Source organism: Leptinotarsa decemlineata, unplaced genomic scaffold, assembly GCF_025532065.1.
Source record: "Leptinotarsa decemlineata unplaced genomic scaffold, Ldec_3_MD MMD2_tig00026282_RagTag_RagTag, whole genome shotgun sequence".
Classification (NCBI taxonomy): Eukaryota; Metazoa; Arthropoda; class Insecta; order Coleoptera; family Chrysomelidae; genus Leptinotarsa; species Leptinotarsa decemlineata.
The window spans coordinates 4,892,052-4,916,944 of record NW_027412668.1 but is presented as its reverse complement, the minus strand read 5'-3'; the positions used below and the strand labels follow the sequence as shown (position 1 = coordinate 4,916,944).

At 37.1% G+C, this 24,893-nt stretch overlaps 1 protein-coding gene across 1 annotated transcript in view; it reads left to right on the top strand.

Annotated features, from left to right (window-relative positions):
- pasilla (RNA-binding protein Nova-1-like protein passilla) overlaps positions 1–24,893 on the top strand; it is a 118,389-nt gene that overhangs the window by 78,122 nt on the left and 15,374 nt on the right. The window contains 4 exon segments of the mRNA XM_074179672.1: positions 8,837–8,983; positions 18,152–18,493; positions 21,455–21,753; positions 24,530–24,629. Coding sequence (XP_074035773.1) covers positions 8,837–8,983; positions 18,152–18,493; positions 21,455–21,753; positions 24,530–24,629 — 888 coding nt within the window.

The window sequence follows — 24,893 nt, the reverse complement described above, 5'->3', positions numbered from 1 at the left end:
CAAAGTGGGGATAACAATAATATTGCCATTTGTTTCCAAGATACTCGTATGTGTTATAATCGTATCAATATCATTCTCCAAAAGTTCGGAATACTTTTCACTGAGAAAAAAGGGATTATAATATGGTTTCCAAGGATATCTGGGCAGATATTGAGTTTTTGGAGATTCTGAGAATAAGTTAAGTATTGGTTTCCTACCAACACCTACGATTGTTTCTGTTCGAAGTATCTGAACTGGTTACTGCAGTGAATGTTCACCTAACTATTTTATAAAGAATTTTATATACATTAATATTTTTTAGCCACAGTAAACCTAAACTAAACTTCATACAAACACATGAGATGACAAACTAGCAAACGACATATTGTTGTAAATCATGCCCGAAAGAAAATAACGGCGGCCGCCACTGGTAGCCATAAACCAATCGTGACGTAGCTGAGATCGTGCGAATGTGCGATGTTCTCTGCCGCTCTGGAAGCAACGAGAATGCTACCAACTTCGATTGAACTTCGGCGAAATTTCTACAACATTCGATTACGATAAATAAACGTTAGCCACGAGCATATCGACACAGTCAAGTGGAAGTTACAGAGCGGTACGCGAAGCTATCTAGTAAGGCGGTAGACATTCGAATAATAGTTGAAGTTTTAGTTGAACTGTTTGTTGTATTCAAAGTGAAATAAAATTAAGTTTGATTATTCAGTGTCAACACACGAGGAAAAACGTAACAATATATATGGCAAGATGATTACTATACATTTTCATAATTTGGTTCGAATTCGTGTTTTTATTATATAAAAATGGAAAAACAGAATGGTGTTTGTCAGTAGTAGATATTTGAAGATCTTGGAAATTCTATATATTCTGAATGAGTTGGGATCGTTTTTCATGGAAAGTACATGTGCTTTGCACTTTTTTATATTGATAACTTGACAAACGGAAACAAGTTAAAATGGACTTAGAAGCAGAATGCTCCAATATTCAATGTTTGGTGAAGTAGTGAAGGAAATTGAAAGAATTTTTGAACAACTCACAACGCATAAACTCAGTCCAGATCTGTGATAATTAAATTTAAAATTATGAGTTTTTGGATCCCATCCAAAATATCTTGTTTAAAACCCATGAGACGCAAATTATTGTTCTAGTTTTCGGAATATCATCAATTGTTATGAGCGAGATCAAACACAGCTATGTTTTGAAAACTGACACAGTCTAAATACATCACAGTTGCCTGGTGATTCTAATTGATTGTGTAATCGCGTAGATGGATCTCGAGCCAAAAAACCCATTCCGTGTCAAATTAACGAATATTCAAATTGGAAAATGTTTCGCATGAGTAAAACCGAAAATTTGACAGAATATTAATTTCTCAAAGAGTTCGTTTTAACTGAAATACAGTGCACTACTAATTCGAATAATGAGATCAACAAACGAGGTGAATTTCCAACATCATTGGCCCTGTGAATGAAAAATAACATGGCATCTTGTGAAATATTAAATGTTGGTTCAGGAAAAAAATCAGCTGCTTTTGTTTGCACTGTTTTTGTACTGCTTCGGTGCTGTTTGATTTGTCCATTTCTTCCCAATCCTTACAAACACAGCAACCTCATGGAATTATTTGCATTTTCCTTCTATCTCTTCATGACACCCATCTGAAATATCATCTCTACATTATACAGATCTCTTGACCCATATTCTGCTGAGCACGATTTTGTTAATACCAAAATTGCTTTCCTCCTGCTTTTATCCAGTACTTATTCTCAGAACCGGTATATCTATTATATCCATCTTGGAAAAAATAATAGAGATCATAGTTGAAGAACGTCTGATGACCTTTATGAATAAATATAGTATTTTCCACAAATATCAATATGACTTCATGGAAAACAGATCCACAACTGATGCAGTTATGGAAATAATACAAAATGCAATAAACAATGTGGAACGTGGCGAACACACATCTTTAACGTTGTGGGATCTGAGCAAAGCATTTGATTGTGTTAATCACAATCTCCCTATCAAAAAACTTGAATACTATGGAATCCGAGGAACATCTTTAAATTTCTTTATATCTTAACTCTCTTCAAGAAAACAAGCAGTTTGTTTGGATGGTACTCTGTCAGATACAAAAATTATGTCTCATGACATCCCTCAGGGGTCTGTTCTGGGACCTACATTATTTGTTATCTACATAAATGACATTTTCGACTTTATATGCTTCCCAAAACAATAATTTGGTTTGCAGACGATATGACAATGCTAAATGAAAGTTCTGATATTGACGTTATATTAAAAGTAAACCAAGAACTGGAGGAAAGGGTGGAAAATGGTTCTCACGAAACAAGTTGAAGCTAAATAGGGATAAAACCCAAAATATTATTATATCATCACATAATCGCTTAACAAATAACAATCATGTTAAACTTCTTGACATAACTGTCGATAATTCACTCAAATGGGAAAATCACATTGAAATGTTGTGTAGAAAACTATCCAGCCAACTTTCTCTACTTCGTATGCTGAGGAAAGTTCTGAGCACCCAAACACTAATAACCTCCTATCATTCACTATTCCACACTCACCCAACATATGGTATACTCCTATGGAGTAGGTCTTCCTATGCTCTTAGAGCATTTCGTATGCAAAAAAAGCCCTCAGGATTATAGCAGGTGTCCCACTTAATGAACATTGCCAACCACTTTTTGTAAAATTCAAAATCATGCCATTGCCTTGTATTTTCATCTACCACACACTGCTTCAGATTCACAAGAATAAAAATAAATATTTTTCCCATTCAGACTACCATAATTAAACTACCAGAAATGCACAAAAACTGATACATCCCCCGGTCAAGCTAGAAATGTCAGTGCGTAATTCGCTGGATATCCAACTCTACAATGTTTTGCCTTCTGATCTAGTATTGTTGTACATGAATGTATTCAAAAGGAGGGTGAAAAAATATCTTAGAAAAAAACTGTTTCTATAATTTGAAAGATTATATGAACTGTACATATACGGAATGATTTTAATATTTTCATGTTTTAGATGTTGTGCTGAACCATCACAAATTTTACTGTCTTTATTTATACAAAACTTTGTACATTGTATCATTGTTTCCTGACTTGTCATAAATGTAATTTACATATAACATGATCAAATAAATCTATCTATCTATCTATCTATCCATACTCTAGTGATCTTCAATAATTTTCTCAGGCGATCCCTTTGAGAAAGTTATTCGGTATATTTTACAGTATTCTTTATAAATCTCATTAACCCAAACCAATCATTTTGGTACCACCAGAACCAATAAAAGGAGTTGATGATCTATGGCTGGCACACTCATCAGCTGTTTCGTTGTCTTTTATTCCTAACTGTCTTGGAGTTCAGTAAAAGATCAATCTATTTCTTTCTGTTGAATTAAAATAGCAAACGTATTGCTGTATTAAGTACATTTTCGCTTGGAGGATCAGTGTAGGATGTAGTTTTCATTCTTCCGTTTTTCCAGATCAAGCAAGTTTCAGCACCCTGCTTAGTTTGTCTCAAATCTACCACTTTCTTTACGCCATGCAGCAGGGGGGTTGGGAAGCTTTAGGACCCCCTGCCGGGTAAGGTGTCACTCCTGACATGTATGTATGTATCGGTGCTGAAAGGATGTATGGCTCTGAACCCACTCAGCGCAACTAACGAACCCAAACGACCACAAGTGTCCTCTCTGTAATTTCGAATCAAAAACAAAAAATGTTTAGTTCTAAAACTCTTGAACAAACCTTGGAGGCTAGCTGGTGCAGCCAGGAAGCGACCTATGGCCTCCTCAAGAACAGGATATGTTATGAATCTGGCTTGCACTAAGCTCTTGGCCAGCATAGGCAGAATCTTCATCAGAAGATACAAACTTTTCCAAACCAGATGCGAAAAAATTCTGCATGACTGAATCTAATGTTTCTTCAGGTGTAGCTGACGTATAGATGCCCTCATAGGAGAAAGTTGTAATCTTGCACCTTGAATATCGGATAACCTTAATATCGACTAATCAACTGAAATATCTTTAATATGCAATTATGGTTGCCGTCTCCTGGCTGGTGGATGCAGTTGGTGCCCTGCAGCTATGGATGGCCGTCTTCTCGAAATGCGCCACAGGAGACCTACGGCCCAAGCCACACTCTTATGTTGCTTTCCTAACGAAGGTAATCGGGGACTGATCCCAATCAGGTCTAGATTTATGAAAATGTAGCATAATCCGTCTTCCATTTTGTGTCTGAAAGTTAGTTCTTCGCATGATCTAGACACCTCTATATAGATGTTTTGGTTGGTTTCCGGATTTTGCCTTGGTCTTCTTTGGTTATAATCTCCAAACGTTTCAACTGCAACTGCGGCAGTCATCTTCAGCGGCGTGGTCGAAGTACTGTTCTTGAAGTGTCAACTGAAACTGAAACTCTCATTTCTGCCATGTCTTTTATAGTGCTAATTTTCCGCGCTCTGAAAACGTACATTCCTATCTCTGTATAGAGTTTATTTTGAAATTAATTTCTTTGTTCTTTGAAAGTAGAAAACCAAAACCTTTCTTTCCCAAAAATCTATCTCTTTTTTAAAAATATACACCTTTTAATTCAAAAAATATTCCTGTGGCTGCTCCAGGCTCTCATTGGAAAAGTCAAACGGTTGAATAAGTAAAGATACGAACTGATTACGTTTTACTGAATTTTGATATAATTCACTGTATTTTTTTTTCTACAGCGGCCCCTGACTATTCACTCAGACTCAACTACTCGTTTCCATTTCAATATTTTTGCTATGACCTTTTGTGGTTATAATTTTTTTATTAGGGTTATTTTGAGTTTCACTGAAGTTGTTGAAGTCATCACTGATAATTTATTCACGAGGAGGAAACCAAATCGTGTAATTTCTTCTTTGTTTTTCGTAATCATCTTCAATTTAATTGAAAGTTGGCATTTAACCTCGCATTTCTTGCGTTTAGTATGCCACCGGTGTTGCCAACAAAACAAAACTGTTATTTCAAGTTCTGTTTACCAATTACCGTTTGATCTATGCATATACATTTTTATCGAAAAAATTACTTCTCTGCGCTTTCATCCAAAAAGTGACAAAAATGGAACGAAACATTGCAGATGAAACGTCAAGTACATAAACATGTAGACTGTTATGAGAACTATGACAACGAACATACCAAGGTTGACGAACAACGAACAGACGGTGGTTGACAACACACGAGTGGTGGTATCAAGATGATGGATCTTGTTTTACAACATGAAAATAGTTTATTTATATGCATTGTCTGATTAATAATGAGAATATAACATAGACCGCAGTTAATAAACTCCAAAATATAGGATATTCACGTTAAGAAGAGGATGACGTCACAAGATGACAAGTTACGGCGTTGCCAACATGTGCAGTATTTCAAACTTTCAAATTTTTTTGTACTTTTGGTTTGTTTTATTGCTTTTAACCTTACTTTTTATTACAACTTTCTTAGTTGAAATACAAATTTGTTGAGACTGTTTTGACAATGCTTTAGGCATATTGAATATACTGAAAGACTGACAGTTCTCCAGTTTGTTTCGATTCGGCAACGTCTCAAATTTTACTATCAGTTGAGCAACTCACAAAATAAAATTTTACTAGTTTCATCGCTATTGAACGCATTGGGAATTTTAACGTTGTTATGTTGGATATACAAAATTACCAAAAATGACGTCATTTTCTTAACGTGAATATCCTATAGCAAAGAATTGTTTATTTTTTGATACATTTATCATCGAAATGCGATTTCGTATACAGAGTGCTTTTTTAAGGATATGATTTCAGTATAGTTCCAGTTTTCCATGAAATTATTTTCGCACTTTTCGATCGTTTTTGTGTATTTTTGACATTAATTTCGTTAGATTGTTGATTGGCAACACTGTACATCACTTTCCTACACGTATTGCCTGAGTCATTTGTTTTAATTGAATTCTATTATATGCGCATAATTTTGAATTCTACTATTGGCAATGGAAGTTATAAATTGAGCAGCTTTATAAGAATTTTAATGTAATTTCTAGACTTGATTTCACTCTGTCGGCAATAAAATGTTTTAACATCACAGCTGTAGATGTTTGAATATTCATTTTTTATTTTTTTGTATTTGATTTATGCTGAAGACCGGGATATTGAAAAATTTTGTATCAGGGGTGTCGGATAGATTTTTTCCTGGGGTTGAGCCGGTATTGACAAATGATTGGATCATGAAATGTGAGCTTCATACATATGAAAGAGGTGTTCATCTTCGCTATGGAAAAATAAAAACACTTACTAAAAAGTTTGCAGTCGGATTTTCACTGTAAAATGAGTATATTCAATACCGCGACCCACGCCACATGTCATTTTTGAACCTATAATTGGATATGAATATTAAGATCATGCTGAAAAAATATCCAGTTTCATAAATAAATCATTTTTTTTATGAGTTTCATCGACAAGTCAACATACTCCAAGAAATTTACAATTTTTTGGATTTCCTCAAAAATAGTTATTATTTTACTGTAGTGAGTTTACAAAACTATCATAGTTCTCTGTCATTTGTCAGCCTCAACCAATGAGCAACTTGAGAAATTAGCGGCCTACAGCACTTAGCAGCTAACGCTGAATTTATTTCCACTATTTGAATTTCTTGTTTAACCGCTCGATTCACTTTCTGAACTGCCCTCTTGGGTCGGGAAGACGTGCTTATACAATGTAACGGTTCTTTCTAGAAATCTGTAGTCGGTTCGGTTCTAGATTTTTAACGGCGATTCCCGACTGCATTATTTCGCAGTGATGTCATGTTTTTGTTACATGATTCGGCCGACGTACTGGTCAGGGGCGGCTTCAGATTCGTTGCAGATTAAAGCTCGGTTGAGAAAAGTTACATCTCAGTCAACAGTTTGCAGTTCATACTTAGTCGAAAATTTAAAAGCGACCAAGTGTTCAGTGGCGTGCGGGTTGTGAATCATGTAGCAATATATTGTGAGAAAATTTTCATTGTACATATTTTATATTTCATTTAGATTTCTTAATATTGAAATGAAACTATGTATCATTTATTGGAGTACTTAATAGAAAGCAACAATATGTTATCCTGGAAGTGAAAACTTTCATGGTCAATATCTTATTATTTGTATATCTCGTTGAAGACGTTCCGTCTGTAACTGCGGCAAACATTCTGATAGACTTCGCGGCAGTGGTAGAAATTATATTTGATGCGATGTGATTTGCCACGGTTGATGCCTCAGCCAGAATCTGCACCCCGTTGACTTCCAAATAATTCCCAGCGTGCTGCTTGGCACTTCAACGAGACTGAAATCTAACCTCTTGGGGTTTGAAGTCAGCCTGTGGTGCTTCTACACCTCGTTGCCTGTTTTCTTTGTTTTTCTGGCTGTACTGTGATTTACATTGTGATCTCCTATGTCTGACTGGTGACTGATGTGTTTGTGTCGCGGACTAAGTATTTGTATGTAGTACTGAATTGTGTATATGTGAAGATGTGTTACGTATGTATTATTATATTTCACGGAGACTTTCGGAAGTAGTTTCTGGTTTTGCGTCGTTGGCCTCCTGTGCTTGTCCCCCTCACAGAATCTGGGGTCGTCACTCAGGTTGAGGTGTGTCCGAATTTGCTCGAAGATATTTTCGGTGTAGTTTCTCATGAGGACATCCACGTACCGAGTGCTAAGATCCAGCAACTGATAGATGTATCAGTTAGGTATGTATCTAGGAGCGCTTACGGCCATCCGCAGGCAGACGTTCATGAACCTTTGAATCTGGGTTATGTACCTTTCTGCGCACTGGCCCTAAGCAGTGGAGGTATATGAAATTATGAGAAGTGAGATTGCCTTGATTAGAAGTAGTTCCACTTGGAGATTCATGTTACTTCTACATTCAATAATGGAATAGAGGTTAGGTCGAACGGTTTTCGCCAGCCTTAGCCTCTTTTGGATATGGAACCTGAACGTTAGTTTCCTATCGAGGATGACTCCCAGGTATCTTGCTTCGTTGGGCCACGGAATCTCCTGTCCGTCAAAGACGAAGTATTTTCTGGGTGTACCTTCCCCCAGGTGAACAGAATCGCCCGACTCTTGTCGGGGTTGATGCTAATCTTCCAGAGATTGACTAACTCCCCTATTCTTCCGCTTTTTGTTGCAGGTATCCTGTAACTAACACGTGGCTGGTGGATCTTTCTGGCAGTGCTGGCAAGATGTGTCGTTCTGGTTGCACCATCCTCCAGGTGAATAGTATCACCTGAACCTTGTCGGCGTTAACGCTAATATTCCAGAGATTGGCCAACTCTACTCCTCCGCTTGTTGTTGCAGGTATCCTGTAACTAACGCGTGGCTGGTGGATCTTGCCAGCAGTGCCGAACCATCTGCGTTGTTGAAATGAGTAGTTCTCTAGCCTTGGTACGTCTGCTGTGTACACCAAGAATAGCTCGGAGAAGAGTTTGGGGATAGTACTGCGCATTGAGGGAACTGCTTCCAGAATTTGCCTGGGGAAGAGTTCATGTCTTACTCTACAATTGCACAACAGGAAGTGGGGCGGAGCTACCTGTTTTCACGTTTGTGATTGGCTCCTTAAGAGGGTATCTTCCATAATTGGGATAATTCATGCAATTTGATCAATGATCTCCCTGCGAATGTATAACCAGTAATATTTTTTCCAGACAGTATCTATCAGTTAATATTTCGCCAAGGGCTTCATGAATATTCGTTCTGCAGTTCTTATAAAAAATAATAGGATAAATCTCTTGTTATTGTCTTATCAATTATTTTTTGGATTAACTTTTTGATTTTTGTTGCAGGTGGAGATGGAACCTTTCACTTCAAATTATTGGTACCTAGTGTTGCCGCCGGTGCCATCATTGGCAAAGGCGGCGAAACAATTGCTCAGCTACAGAAAGAGACTGGGGCACGCGTCAAAATGTCCAAATCACACGATTTTTATCCAGGTGAGTCAAGTATAGAGTCAGACATTCGGAAGGATTTTAAAAGAAAATAGTCGCCAAGCTTTTATTACATCTATTTTAGCATTACTCAACGTGATGGTTGATTAACTTTTTTTTTAATAAAATACCAGTTACGACAACAAATAATTATTTACTATTATAAAATAAACGGAATACCTATTTAAAATGTATAATATGAAAGACAGATGTACGTTTCGCCATATTGTAAATGCTAACATGCTAAAAATTGAATGTGTTTTATATAGAATAGAATAGGTAGCATTTATTTCGCCAATATAAAACAAGTAAAATCAAGTACAGAACAAATATTTACAAGATAAAATAAACAAAATGACTTATTCACTGAAGTGAAATAAAAAAATACACATAACATTTAATAATAGGTATAAAGAGATATTTTCATATAGACTCATCCTATCGACAATGATCAAAAATTGCATGAATACTTTATTTTGAAGTAAAATTGACAGATGAAACTTTCAAGATGACGACTTGGCGCCATCTGGAAAAAAATTAAATGGAAAGGGGGGTCTTATGACCCCCCCCTTTCAATATCTTCAACTACTACAAAATGGCGGAACTTTAACCTGAATACATTGACCTGAATACATTGATATTTAACTACATAATATTAGGTGGTAATAAGCTTTAGGTCAGTTCAGAAGATGCTCGAAATGGTTGCCTTGAACTTCTTGTCGTATGAACAGCCTATCCGATATTTCACGCCTAATATTTTCGAAGACATTAACGTCAATATCTCTACAAATATTTATTATTCTCTGCCGTATATCCAATATTGAAGCAGGTTCAGTTTCGTACACCTTTTACTTCAAATATCCCTATAAAAAAACCAAAGGTGTCAAATCTGGCGAGCGGGCTGGCCATTCTGTAGGACCTCCGCGACCAATCCAACGACCGGAAAATGTAGAATCCAAATAGTTTCTTACTTGTCTGGTGTGATGTGGTGGTGCTCCGTCTTGTTGGACTACAATATCTATCTATCCATTAGGATTCGCTTCGACGATTTCAGTGATGAAAGGGTCAACAGTAGTTTCCAGCATATTCAAAAACAGTTCCCCTGTTGAATTTTGATCAATAAATAGAGGTCCTACAATATGGTTTCCCAATATTACTGCCCAAACGTTAATTTTTTCTGGATATTGGGTATGTGTTTCCTAGATGAATAAATCGTGGATGGTTTTCAAATTGGTATGTATGTCATAATTTTTTTTGAATGAATGACGTGACATATCGCCCTGAATGTTTTGAGGTATATTATTGAATATTCTTGCACTTAAATAATAAACACTCTTATGTCCAGTTGATTTCAATGTTCGGAGACATTGGGATTGATTGTGATTGTGTGTATCATACTTGTGCGTGAGTTTTATTAGGTCTTTCGTATTTTCGGTTTGCCCGATGTTGCTGTTTTTGAAATAAAGTTGTGTAATGTCGAAAATGCCACTTTCTTCATAAGGATAATCACTTGGAAGTCTCGAATATGAATGTATGTACTGTAAATAATTAACATACACTGTCTGTTCAAAAAATAAGATGAATTTTCTTTGAATTTTCTTTTTTTTTTCAAAATGTATTCATTTATTCATCAATTTCAATTCTGTCCACTTCACAGTAGCCCCCCTCAAATATAATACACTTGTGTCAGCCTTTTTCCAATTCTCGAAACAGTTGTGATATGCACTTTTTGGTACGTCCTTGAAACAGGAAAAAGTCACAGGGGGCCAAATCTGGTGAATACAGTTGCTGAGGCATGATCACGGTGTTATTTTTGTCCAAAAAATTACGAACAAACCATGACGAGGGAGTAGGTACATTATCATGATGCAAAAGCCATGAATTGTATTTCCACAATACTGGACGTTTTCTTCGTATTGCTTTCCGCAAGCAGCGCATAACCTCAAAATAATACTCCTTATTGACCATATAACAAAATGATAAATGATGTTCATGGACAAGTATTGCAGATACGTTTTCAATAAAAAACGTTCACCTCTCATAAAATGTATCATTCAACTCTCATACTAGGAATCGCACAGTCAAAGGTGATTCCTCGTTAATCCATGCCTCGCGCAAGTTTCGACTTCTGAGGGTTTTCCGTTCGTAGGGGAGCGACAGCTGGTTAACGGAAAAACATATTTTTTTTTACTCTAACTGCCACACAATTTCAGATCAACTCCCAAGGGAGTTGCTGGTAATTGAATAAATATGAAATATCTTATCGTTAAAATACAATGAGAAGAATAGTTTCAACCCATTAATATTCATAGCTGGACGTGGGGTCGAAATAAAAATCGCCGTTATTTCTTCCACGTTCGAAATTCACGAAACAGTGAAAACGGTAATCGACATTTTATCGTAATTATATGCATCAGTTTAATTACGAAACTCTACACGAACATTTTTTTCCGACCATTAGCCACCGAGGTTTCGATAGCATTATGCAATTCGTTCGTCAAAATTACGTATTTAGAATAATCGATGCGAACCCGCTTGGAATATATAACTAATAAATTCCGCATGAATTATGATATCAACCAAGCAGATAAAGAAGTTTGTTGATTACATATGTGATGGAGGAAAAACGGATAAATTATCGGTTAAAAAAAAAATAATTTCAATTGGAGTTTGCATTCCAAATCGTCTGTTCCACGGTTGTATTTCCCCCGACAACAGGGAGGCCTTGGATTTTTGAGTTTGGAGTGTCTACATGACATAATGGTACTGGATATGGCCTGTGAAGTCGTCAGGAGTTCGGATTCCCTTCTTTGCATGGTGCGTGACCATGAGAGAGCAGGAATTGGAGCATTTCTCTTTAGGGCAGCTGCCCGAGCAGCTGATGAACTCGGTTTAGTTTTCGACACTGAACGAGGTGACCACAACTCTGTCACCAACTTGGAACCCGTTCAGCAAAAAGCTCAGATAAAAGCCGCAGAGATCACCTTACTTCTGCGGAAACACAAGAATAAACCAATGCATGGGGTCTTCTTCAATAACATTGAAGACCTTGGCTTATCAAAGCGCCTGCTTGCTTTCAGCATGTCACCAATCTTCTGACTGTAACCCAACATATTGCTGAATCTATTGACAATAGGGCCCAAACTGATGTTATTTACACAGACTTTTCTAAGGCCTTCGACAGGCTTGACCATGGCATTCTACTGAACAAACTAGTAGCCTTTGGATTATCTCCAGCCTTTGTACGCGTGTACTTAAGCATCGGCAGGTAAAGTGATTTGTTTTTGCTTTTCTTACTTTTTTTTTCGTTTTCATTCGTTTGAGTTACTTTTAGTTTGAAAAGATCGAACACGCGTTACACTATATCCATCGACATAACGCGGCCCTAAGAGTGCTATATTACCATCTACAGCACTCTTACGGTAATGACGAGACACCGGTGTTACCCTACGCTCCGGGATATATTGAATCCATTGTGGGGAACGAGAAGTGCCGAATTTATTGGAACTATTCGTTCCCCACCCTCAGGCTCATACAAGCTAATAAGACTGATGTAGTCCTTCTCGACCACCAGAGCAAAACGATAATTGTCGTGGAGTTTTCAGCTCCTGGCGAGAAGAATATCGTCGGAAAAGAAGAAGTAAAACGGATAAAATATCGAGATTTTCTCTTCGAACTCCTCAGACTCTATCCAGATCACTATGTCAAGATGGTTGTTCTGATTATTGGAGTCCTTGGTGGAATGACGTCCTCTCTTAAATCTTTAAATCATACCGGCTTGCCGCACTAAGGCAGAAATCTTAGCCGGACAGATGCAGAAGGCTGTCATTCTTGGCTCACTGCGCTTGCTCAGGGCACATGATTCTCGGATCCAATGATCACTTACCCCACGGTGGGGGCATTGGTTGTTGGTTGATAATGCTGGCGCGCCTTCCCGAATGTATCGGGGCTTCGGGGGATAGGGCCTGACCAGCGCATACTTCGGTAAAAAATAATCATAAAAAAGCTTATCAAAGCGCCTGACCTTTCGCTTTCCTCATGTCGAGTGGGCTGAAGTCGGAAACTGAGAGGTTCATCATGGCCTGGCAGGATGGTGTCTTCAACAACTTAGTCTACCGCAGTCGCGTGATGGGTATAGAGGTTCCTGACACAAGGTGCAGGGCCTGCCGCGAGTCGTCTGTGACCCTAAGGCAGCCTATACCCATCGAAATAACGCGGTCCTAGGAGTGCTGTATTACCACCTACGGTACTTTTACGGTAACGACGAGACACCGGTGTTGCTCTACGTTCCAGGTGATATTGAATCCGTTGTGGGGAAAAAGAACGCCGAATTTGTAACTGTCCGACGTTTTTGAACGTTCAAGCATTACATAGAATAAAGTGTAGTTCGAATAAATATTGAACTGGAAGACATACGCCAGTAACCAGGCTGGATGCCGACGGATTCGACTAGGTCGTCAGTTCTATAACAGATGTGTTGAAAATGAATGTTCATTAGTAAAGTTAAGTAATGAGTAGCTTGAAGTGAATCAGATAGAAATAGAGGACGAAAGAAACAATAAGGGGTACAGTATTGCGAAAAGAAAGACTCCTGTACCCCCCGGACGAAGTTCTTATTGCGTAATAGCGGTGAGAAAAGTACTGGTCATAAAAGCGCCGTAAAGGAAGTTGGGATCAATAAGCAAATAGAAGAAGAAGTGCCGAATTTATGGGAACTTTTTGTTCCCCATCCTCAAGCTCATACAAGCTAATAAGCTTGATGTATTATGCAAGATACAGACCAGTTTCGAGGTATTATCACTCATCAATGCAGGACAGATCCGACCCAAATAGCAAAGTGCCTGGGACTCGACTAATTTCAACGCAACAGATTTGGTATTGTTTCATATAAATATGTATTTGAGCATTTTGTCGTTTTAATATAGGATTTCTTCATAACACTAAAAAAGAACACTGTAAAAAATATCTCAAAAATGTTACACTACTTGAAGGTAATTGAGGAAATGTACTTTGAACTGATAATAATAATAAAAAATATTGTACAATATGACAATGATGTTAAATCTTCGTGCATATTTGACATTATGATTATCATTGATCTTCCATCAACATTTCTGAAACTGTGTCACTTGTCGCATTGGCGATTTTTACTGCAGTTAACTAGGAAAACATCAGAGATTCGTTTCAAAACAGCATGATGCGAATAACAGTTAAAAATAGATTTTGAAACAATCGTCGAGTTGTAGGAAGCGGATACAGATTTTCAACGTCGTTATTAGGTCGAAGGAATTTTAAAAATAATTCATTAGTATGAATTATCAATGGGTATCTGATGAAAACCTTCCGGCACGCGAATTGTTCGAAATAAAATCAACTACAAGGATAATCATCAGTATTTATTTGAGTCGTCGGAAATTTCTCAAATTTTGAGACCAATTCATGACGTATTATTTCCGTAGTACCGATAGTTTGAAGGGTTCGTACATAGGGGAGGGTTAGGAAATAGGGCCGAGGCAGGAGAAATCCATGACCTCAATGACCTCATCCTGCTGATAGTTCTGAGACAAATTTCAAGTATCAACTTCTATGTGATAGTTCTGAGACAAACAGTTTTTAACCTCATTTGTGAATTCCTAGAGAAACGGATTCCTAACTTTTCGTAGGTGGTCAGGAAAGATAATATATGCTAAGATAATATAGGCATTTGTACTGATTTAGGGAAAATTAGAAGAGAAAATAGAACATTAATACATAGAGTCTTGTGATAACAGCTAAAATGAATACCTATATTCCAATATTCACAATTAAACGTTTTCCATTGCATATCTGAAATAAAGACCAAGAAAATTTCTATGGCAGAGAAGTGGAGATCACAAGGACTAGGTACACACACACATAGAGATTGATTACTTTCAGCTTTTTCCTCTAACCTCGTTTCAACACCTTCATTTTAAACATCTGCATGATTATAAATATATCGAATATGAAACAAATTGATTATATACATATGCCACACATCTTAAAGTTTGCGCTATTTTCCTCCAGTGACATCACAAACATGGCGGCCAAAATCTTTGACATTTCGTATCATCTTCTATAAGGTTTATTCCTTTGTCTAATCTTTCGCATACCGGAAAATTTAAATTACCAGATATCGGTGTGCTAAAGAATTTTATAAAATTGACCCGAAGTCGTAACATCTTATTTCGGACGTATATAATGGTTAATAGCTTGCAGAAGAATTTGCAAATGAAGACGCTTCATTTACTATAGTTAACAAATTATCTTTAATTTTAACGTTTATTTGTTGCGTTTTAGAACGATTATATGCAGAACCAAACAACAATGATTTGAATTGACTAGAGTTGATCAATAAGCAGTGATCAGAAGCTGAATCAATGAAGGTCGCTAATTCCTGGAAGAGGTACCCCTGATTTCAGTGTCAAATATTCAGATTGGACCATTTGAATTTCTACACACTGCTAAGAATAATAGTATTCCGTCACTTGTTAACATCTGTCACTGTTCTTTTTTTCACCAATAACAATCATCATAAAATTCTTCCTAATTAGTGACGTCATTTGACAGCTTTTGTTACAAATCGATAAAATTCATCTGATATACAGGGGGCATGTACGAATTGAATGGTTTATCATGGATACCATGAAGTTATTAATCATTTTATAATAGAACTGCAATTAAATGATGCGAATGTAATAATGTGGGATTTACCCAGTTTTAATGATTTCGTTGATTATGTGCGATTGTCGTGCTGCGGCAGTAGGTCATTAGGTGGAAAATTGCAGGCGATTAAGATCGTTATCTGAACACCGCGCGTTTCATCGAATAATATGTGGTGCCAAGATAAGATTGGCGCAGGGTTGTAGTGAGCCAAAATGCCCAAAATGCATATTAGTGAAAAAATGTATAATAAGCTGCCAGTCAAGTTTAAAAACATGAAATTTATCCTAAATGAGTATTTTCACAATTGACAATTCATCTTTGCACATGTTAACAATTTTTAAACACATTTTGAGTTTGAATTTCCCTATTATAAACAGTTGAAAAAAATAATTACATTATTACAAAAACCTTTTACATAGTTCAGACACAGAGTAGAATAGTATAACCAGTAGGCTCTCTTACCAGGTGATCCGCCTGAGTTGCCGGGGACCTTCAACCGCTCTTGGGATGAGATTCTCAACTACCGCGTTTAGTGCTGTAGTATCGAAGGATTCGACGGTCCCACGGGCATCGGATTAGTTATAATAAACGGTCGAAAATTGATATTGTGTTTAGTTTACTCGCTGTTGTTATTATTGTTTTTAGTCTTTGTAGTTGTTTATTGTTGTTTGTTTTATTATTAAATGATCACAAAATGGGAGATGTAAAAAATACATTATTATATGAGCGCAGGCGTATGGTAAAAGAACGAAATTGGTTCCTCACCTTGTTTCAAGATCATCGATGAAGAACTTTGTGAATTTATGAATAGAAGTAGTGGGAGTGGACTACTAGTTGATTTTTACTGTGGTTCAGAAATTTAGAATTATTATTCTAAGAATTATTTGGACAATATAACAACTTGCGGAAAATGGAATTAATGCAAATAGTAAAGATAACACATATAATTCATCAGATATTTTAAACAAACATTTCCAATTATCTTGTAGTTTGACAGTTGAATTCATATAACATTAAATTTGAATGTGATAATTGAAACGTTCAATATAATTATATACGAGGGTGGTTTTAAAGTTTTCGCCCTAACAAAGATACAAGACATTTTCTCAGAATTTTCGTTTCGGCGTTTTTCTCTGCAAAATAATTGTTCACGAAGATGATTACCTTTTCATTTGACGAAAATCTCTGTCCTCCGAGCGCAATTTTCAGATGAGGGAACAAAAAGTGTTAAATTCTTGACCTTTATGTTGGTGTTTCAGATTGTATTAGTTCTTAAGCCTGCTTTGTCAACAAAACCTAAACTTTTTCGACAATAAAGCATTTCTGACTCTGACAATTCATGTTGAGGTCGGGAACTTTTCAGACTCCCCTCGTAGAAAAATATTATTTCATACTTTTCAATTTAACAAGTTACCTTTTCCCTTTTCATCTCCATCTCATATGTCATTCCATCTCTATCCTGTGTAACACCAGGATAAACTACGTTGATTACAGAACTTTTCTTCCAACTACGTTTTTTCATTTCTTAACATACTTTTTCAATAGGCCAAGATATCAGAACCCTAAACATTATAAAATGTGAAGAAGAACTAGTAACACAAATGCGATGTACGTCTTTGGTTATTACAAGGGTTGCCTTTTATATTTCGGGATTAGAGAACAAAAACAAATATTATTTGATTGAATGCACCATACCTTCGATAAACACTGGTCCTTGATGGAGCTTCATCGCCAAAAATTGAATTAAGTTCAGCCATGCACTGTTGCTGAGTTCTACGTCGAAAGTTGTAAAAAATCATCGCACGAATATGTTCACGATTCAATTCCATTTTTGGACCGAGATAAATCTTTCAAATTACTGTAAACAACACAAATAGCGCGCGTATGTCAAAACTTTCTGAGTAGGTAAGTATAAGCTCAAAAATGTCCAACTTTACGATAGAGCTGTCAGTTGCCAGATTGCAACACTAGGATTGCCAAATCCCGAAACATAAACGGCAACCTATCGTATAATCTCGACGTGTGGCATAAAACAGTATTACGCCGCTCGTTAGACTACATCTTTTTCGAAGGTCACTAATGCGAGCTCATTCTGTTGCTCCATATGTGTACATGTCGTAATATTGCTTATAATATTGCTATGCTTAAAACAAATGCACATTTCTGCGTATCTTCCTCTTTTTTTATTGATACCCAGTGAGCTTGATTGAAGAGACGAAACAAATAATTTTAATCGACAAAAAGAGCTACTAATATAAATATCCTAAGGTTACAATATGCTTTATTGAGAATCGTAGTATTGTAAATTATATTTTTCTGTCTTGTATTTTATGTTTTATTTCTTCCACGTTCAAAGCAAACATTACATTATATTTTGTACCATCTCACTAACTCCTAACCTAATTGATCAAATCTTCTTAATTTTAGGCATAGAACCACAGAACATAAAAGTACAAGCATCACTGCGAACTCTTTCTTCATTTGTTCCAGGCACGACGGAACGAGTATGCCTAATCACGGGCAGCGTGGAAGCCATCATAAACGTCCTGAATTTCATAATCGAAAAGATCAGAGAGAAGCCCGACCTGACGAAGGCGGGCGATACCGAGAGCAAGATGCACGAGCGTGACAGGCAAGTGAAGATTCTCGTGCCGAATTCGACGGCGGGCATGATCATCGGCAAGGCGGGCAACTACATCAAGCAGATCAAGGAGTCGAGCGGGTCCTACGTGCAGATATCGCAGAAGGCGAAAGACGTCAGCCTGCAGGAGAGGTGCATCACCGTAATCGGCGATAAGGAGCAGAACAAACAGGCCTGTCTCATGATAATAAGTGAGTAAATAGTATCGACCCGACGCGGTATACGCGGTGAATCGGAATGGGATCGATTAACTCTGAAGGCAGATTTCTGACCTCAATTTATAGCCAAAGAATCAATACTTAATTACCCTGAACTTATTTCTGGCCTAGATACCAAACCGACTTTAAGTTTTTCACGGGATGTAGCAAAAAATGATTTTTTTGATTCGCCTTCAAGATCGATATACTTTTGTATGCATTCGAACCACTTGTCGAAATAGTTTATACACGCTACAGTTGATGTTTCAAAAACATAGTTTTGGATTGCTTTAATAACTTTTTCACTGTGAACGAATTTTTTATTGACACAGAGGACCACAAAAGTCATTAGGCGATGTTTTTCTCTTTCAAATGACCAATTGTTTGATGTGCTCTGTGTGACAAATACTCATTCGTTTGATGTGGTCTGTGAGAGCTGACGTCATTATGAAGAATCATGCAACGGTTTAGGTTTTTTGATAAGTTTGTCGAGGACTTTTCAGGCGAACAAACTATTGTACTCGTATATCATTTAGCTTTGACTGTTCTTTATTGTTCTAAAAGAATGGGGGTTCGGTACTTCTCGAAATCCACAAGCAGTGGGTTGTTACTTAATTCGTTTCACACTTATTCATCTGTTTTTTCACCTGTATCGATGTTTTATACAGATTTTTCAGTTTTCTAGCTGAATTTTCTAAAAATTTCCTTATACCATTTCACACTTACCTTTTTTTTGATAAACTGAGGCCTTCAATATTGCGAAAGAAAACTTCATGAATCGGCTTATCCTTATGTAGCCACAGGAGTGAAGTAATTTCTGTGGTTGGACGGTTTACAACTCGGTGACAGAGTTATGGTCACCTCGTTCAGCGCCGAAAACTGAATAATGTTCATCTACTAGTTGGACAATTGCCTTGAAAATAAATGCCCCAATTCTTGCTCTTTCATGGTAGCGGACCATGTAGAAAAGTGGATCCCAATTCCCAATGATTTTACAAGCTTCATCCAGTACCATTCTGTCATCCGAACTCCAAACTCGAAAGTCCACAGTCACCCTGTTGGGAAAGTAAAACCGTGAAATGGATGATTTTGGATGCACACCTCATGGAGATGCATAATTTTTCTGATACAACTCCTCCCGAATCCACTTCACTATTCCGATGAAATAAGGTAAGATCGGAATGGCAGACACATTTATAGCAGCAACTTTTTCTTCCCCAACGTTTCCGATGACCAGATATGTCGTAGTTTGTGCTAATATTTGCCGTGGATAGTTTTTTACTGAATTTCTGGTGAGTGGAGTTCTTTCTCTCCGAGGTGAGGAAACATCCCTTCGGCCCCCAGATGGTGCAGGATACTTTCGTCTACGAAGTGCACTTCCTTTCCATAATCCCCTCTTCGTTCTCTTTTGAGATCGACCGTTGTATATTTGTCCATTCGAATTCTATGCATATAGTATATTTGTACTCTTCCACCACCTTATGCCTTCGATTTCTGAGTATAAAGATTTAAAGTGCGATATAGAATTGAAGGGGATTGAGAAGAACGCACCCCTTCTGAAGGTGGCTTGCTCTATTTGGACTCTAGTTTGGCCAGATATTATGGTGGAGGGAGTCCTCTGAAGCTTTATCAGTTACTCAAGATTGGTCGGGTACCGTAAGACATCTGGGTAAATGCAAGATGAGCTTATATGATGCTGCAAATGCCTTAGGAAAATCGATCCAGGTCATAGGGTCGTTATACATCTGTCGATGAGAAGATTCTCTTTGCAGTCAGCCATATACTTGGGTGTAACTAAATAAGTGTAAAACATTTGAGGAGGTGATTCCTCATCGAAAAAAAGATAGGATCTTTCATATAAAGAAATTTCATTGGAGTATCCCTTGTTAAGATACAGCCCCTTAAAGGGCTGTAGAAATATCGGAAATAAATTATTAAATGGTAAACAAATAATAAGACAAAAAGTTACATTGGAAATAAATTTTAGGAGTTGCGTTTTCCACCCTTTACAACCATGGGGTAAACCAAATAAATTACTGGCTAAGTGTCTTTTTGGTAGTACAAAACGTCAGGTTAATTTCAATATTGTAAATTTTTATTGCTTGTGAAAAAAAATTGTTATACAAATTTTATGTACCCCCTTTAAGGGGCTGTATCTTAACGAGGGATGCTCCAATGAAGTTTCTTTATATGAAAGATCATATCTTTTTTTCGACAAGGAATAAGGAATCACCTCCTTGAATGTATTACACTTATTCAGTTACACCCTGTATACTCGTTAAAATACTGCATTATATGACTGACGGGACTGCGAATAGCCATTATGCTTCTTATTTGACTCGGAAGTCATCAATATAACCTGCCCAGGACACGAGGCTAATAACGATGTTGCCATTCGTCAAACAAAGCTGAAATGTGCTGCTCTTTTGCCAAAAATTGAAAATTCTGACCAGTGGTCTAATTCTCTTGTCATGGGAATCTTTTCCTAATAAAAACCTAACATCAAATTATAGAATATGAATTCTTTAACTTGATGTTGTAGGACAAATGTTGAACATTGCGGATAGCTGAATATGACGCAACTTTCTATGAGAAGAATATTTCCATTTCCATTCGTGTTGTACAAAAATAAATGAAAATACGTTAGGAAAAAAAAAAACCAGTTTGATCATTGGACAAAAGGAAACGGAAAATAATGTGTATAAAATAACTACACGATAAAGGGTGAAACATTATTTTCTTTTGTGGAATGGAAGAAGCTAGACCTAGCTATGTTTTCAATTCTGATACTTTTTTTAAATGAGATTCGAATTCGTTACATTTTAATATGTTCCATTCCTTTTGCTTGACAAGTTATTTAGAATAAGAAATCCACCATAAAAATTCAGTCAAATATTGATTATTTTGAATTCCATTTCACTCCAGAATTCGCATAAATCATGACTTTTGTTCCAGGCAAGATCGTGGAGGACCCCCAGAGCGGCACCTGCCTCAACGTGTCGTACGCGGACATAAACGGCCCCGTCGCGAACTTCAACCCGACCGGCTCCCCGTTCGCCAATCAGCAAGCCAACGGCGCCGCCGCTGCCGCCTTCAGCGCCTCGACGGCGGCGGCGACGCTCAACGCCGCCGGCCTGGGCACGGCCGTCTCGCAGAGCCTAATGCTCAACGGCGGCATCAACCTCAGCCTGAATCTGTCGACGCCCGGTCAGAACATCTCGAATCTAACGGCGCAGCTCATGGATCACATCAAGGTGCGTGTTCCTGTTTTGCCCGTCAGGCTTTAGAGCTGTTTTTGATTACGCGCCACGAGGGGGAGTTAAAAAGTTTCCGATCTGAGACTCTTCTTCCATTTCCGGTTAACGGCGTTGATTGTTTCATTTTCAGCTTCGTAGTCCAAAATCCCAGAGCCACCAGATATGCATCACTTAAGCAAAGTTTATATATATATATTTATATATATATATATATATATATTATATATATATATATATATATATATATATATTATATATATATATATATATTCTGACGATATGAATGGTAAGCTCATGTGGCCGGAGATAACTGTGGGAGTCAGCAACAAATTTCCTGAGATTTGTAAGGGGGCCCCACTATCAAACTACCAAATATGCTCACACCCTCAATTATGTCATGTGGAAGTTATTGTCTGGGTTCATTGGTCTGGTGTGTGTCAGGTATCTCCTGTCAAATATGTAATGTCAGATGTCGGAGTCGAGAGGATTAGTAAAGAAGTTCAATCGAAGCTAGTAGTAATTATTGTTCATTTAAAAGGTAAGCATCGATCCTACCCACTGCGCCATGTAACTAGTTTCATCAACTTTAAATTAAGATCGATTATTACCTTTTAAATGAAGGATACCATAAGTTACTACTAGGTTCGATTGTACTCCTTCATTAACCATCTCTCGACTTTGACATTACATATATGACAGGAGATACCTGACAAAGTGTTAGAAATTCGGACCAAAGTATTACTTTTAGTAGTTACGATAGTCACAGTGATCGACTATCCAAAATTTAAAAGGATAATATCTGAAAAAATACTCAATTGGATATAGGTCTGATGGGTTATGGATCTTGGGCTCCTATAATGCTCTAACAAAAACTTGAACCCCCTTCGTTTTTGTTTTGAGAGGGACCAGTATTTTATTAAATGCTACATCACCCTCTTGCAAACAGCACTACCGCTGTATTTTGGTAGTGGTATGGGGGTCGAGTCGTACATACATCTTTTCAAAATAATTCCACGTGTTGTCGAGAAAAATGATATTCAACGTTTCAAGAAAAAAAAAATTAACATTTGTATTCGTTAGAGTAAAATTGACAACATTCCAAAAATTATGGAAATAACTGAATGATGATCTTCGCCAATAAGGGCCACCAGAGGGCGTTGGAGGGTGAGAGTTGAAGATAATAGTTCAACATCTAAAGAGCTGGCAAAATGGTTGATGCTATTCAACTGCCTGAGGGATGGATGTTTGATTTTAGCTTGTTTTAGGAATTTTAGTTCGTATGAACATTTATTGATTCCGAGGATACAGGGAATGTCAAAAATATATTCATATATAAATAAATAAATAGATTAATTTTATTAGTTCGGAATCCAATGTCTAATATAATTCTAATCTGATTTGAAATCTCTGAAAGAACAAGTAAAAATAAAATGAATAGCTAAAAATATCAATAATATTAAGTAATAAAACGTGATACGAAATTACAATAAAATAAAAATAAGCAAAGAAATTGAAAATTAAATTAAAGATGACACCAAGAGCCTGACAAGGAAGAGAAGCCGTCACAACCAGTACTTGCCCTTCCCTACGTCAGAGGATTGAAGAATTGAGTCCAAGTACAACATCAGAACCTGCTTCGGATTCGGGAACACTATCCGTAGCAGCATCACAAAAACCAGGCCACCAAACGCGGACTGCGATTCCAAGAATTGCATTAACCGGATACCCTGTGAGTGGGGCAAATCCTTTATCGGTGAAATTGAGAGGCCATTTTGAAAGTCCGCATTGCCGAGCAGAAGAGAAACACACAGTAAAAACAAACCAGCAAATCGGAAATAGCAGAGCATGTTTGAACTCATCAAAATAACACCAAGTGGTCCTAAGTTGAGATCATCCACAGGTAGAACATTGGTTCAAGAGGAAGTTCAAAGAAGCTGCATATATGATGTCCAATGACACATTCAACCAAACTAGCGTAGAGATAAACGACATATGGAAATCTGTGATCAAGCGGAAAAACGGTTAACTCCCGCTAAACCGGTGAATCGGAGAGGGGGAAGAAGGGATAGATGAAAGCGTTCGAATGACCTATAAATAGTCATGTCTCGGAGAGATAGTCCAGTCATCCTCCGAAGACGATTGTAGATACTAACAATGAAAAGTTCGTAAAATCTTTTTTAATTTTTTAATTCCATTTCTATTCGTTCCAATTTTAATTTTTTTGTTTATTGTAATTTTATTTCATTGCTTCATATCGGTCAGTAGCCAAGGGGTTCGACGTGGGTGCTTTGTTCACTTACTCGAATTGACTGCCGTGTTGGTCGGTGGTTCAAGCCCCAGTTTGAACGGTAGATTTTCACTTGCTATCATCCAACCCGTGTTAGCAATCACACGTTAAAAGGTAAGACCTCGTTAATCCTTATCTCGCACAAGTTTCGACTTCTGAGGGTTGTCGTTCGTAGGGGTGTGACAGCTGGTTAACGGAAAAACAGATTTTTTTAAACAGATATTTTCAGCTATCAATTTTAATTTTATTTGTTCTTTCAGAGATTTCACCGTGAAACATTGTCAACCACTTTCAGAGAAAAATAAATAGGTTTTGCAAATTCGCATTTTGCAGACTCGACCAAATACAAGAATATTTTTTTCTGTATTTCATTTCCCTTGATTGTTATATGTTAATGTGTATTTTGTATCTATCAATTGGTTGTTAGTTCTCATTCGAAATTCATTTTTTGAGAACAAATAATGTCACTATTAATTTTTGTTACAGTTACAATTGAGGAATACGGGGTACGGCGATAATCAGATAGTTGAGATATGTGCCGCATTGTCAGTCTTGGCGAAATATGGAATCATTTCAGTAGGCTTAGGTAATAAAAACTTATCATAGTCGAATGAATAATGAAAAGTATGTAAAACAGCGTTTAATTTTTTCGTCGCTACCAAACGATGCATTTTTGTTATTGCTCTTTCATTATCTGTCGGAAATTTTAAAAATAATCATATTTGATTTAATACTGGATCTTATTGAAGATTATTTTCGCTGCATGCCGAGTCGATTTGAAGTAGGAATTCATTTGTTCATTCACTGTTACGATTTTTGTACCATTAAATCAGTTTCATCATTACACGAT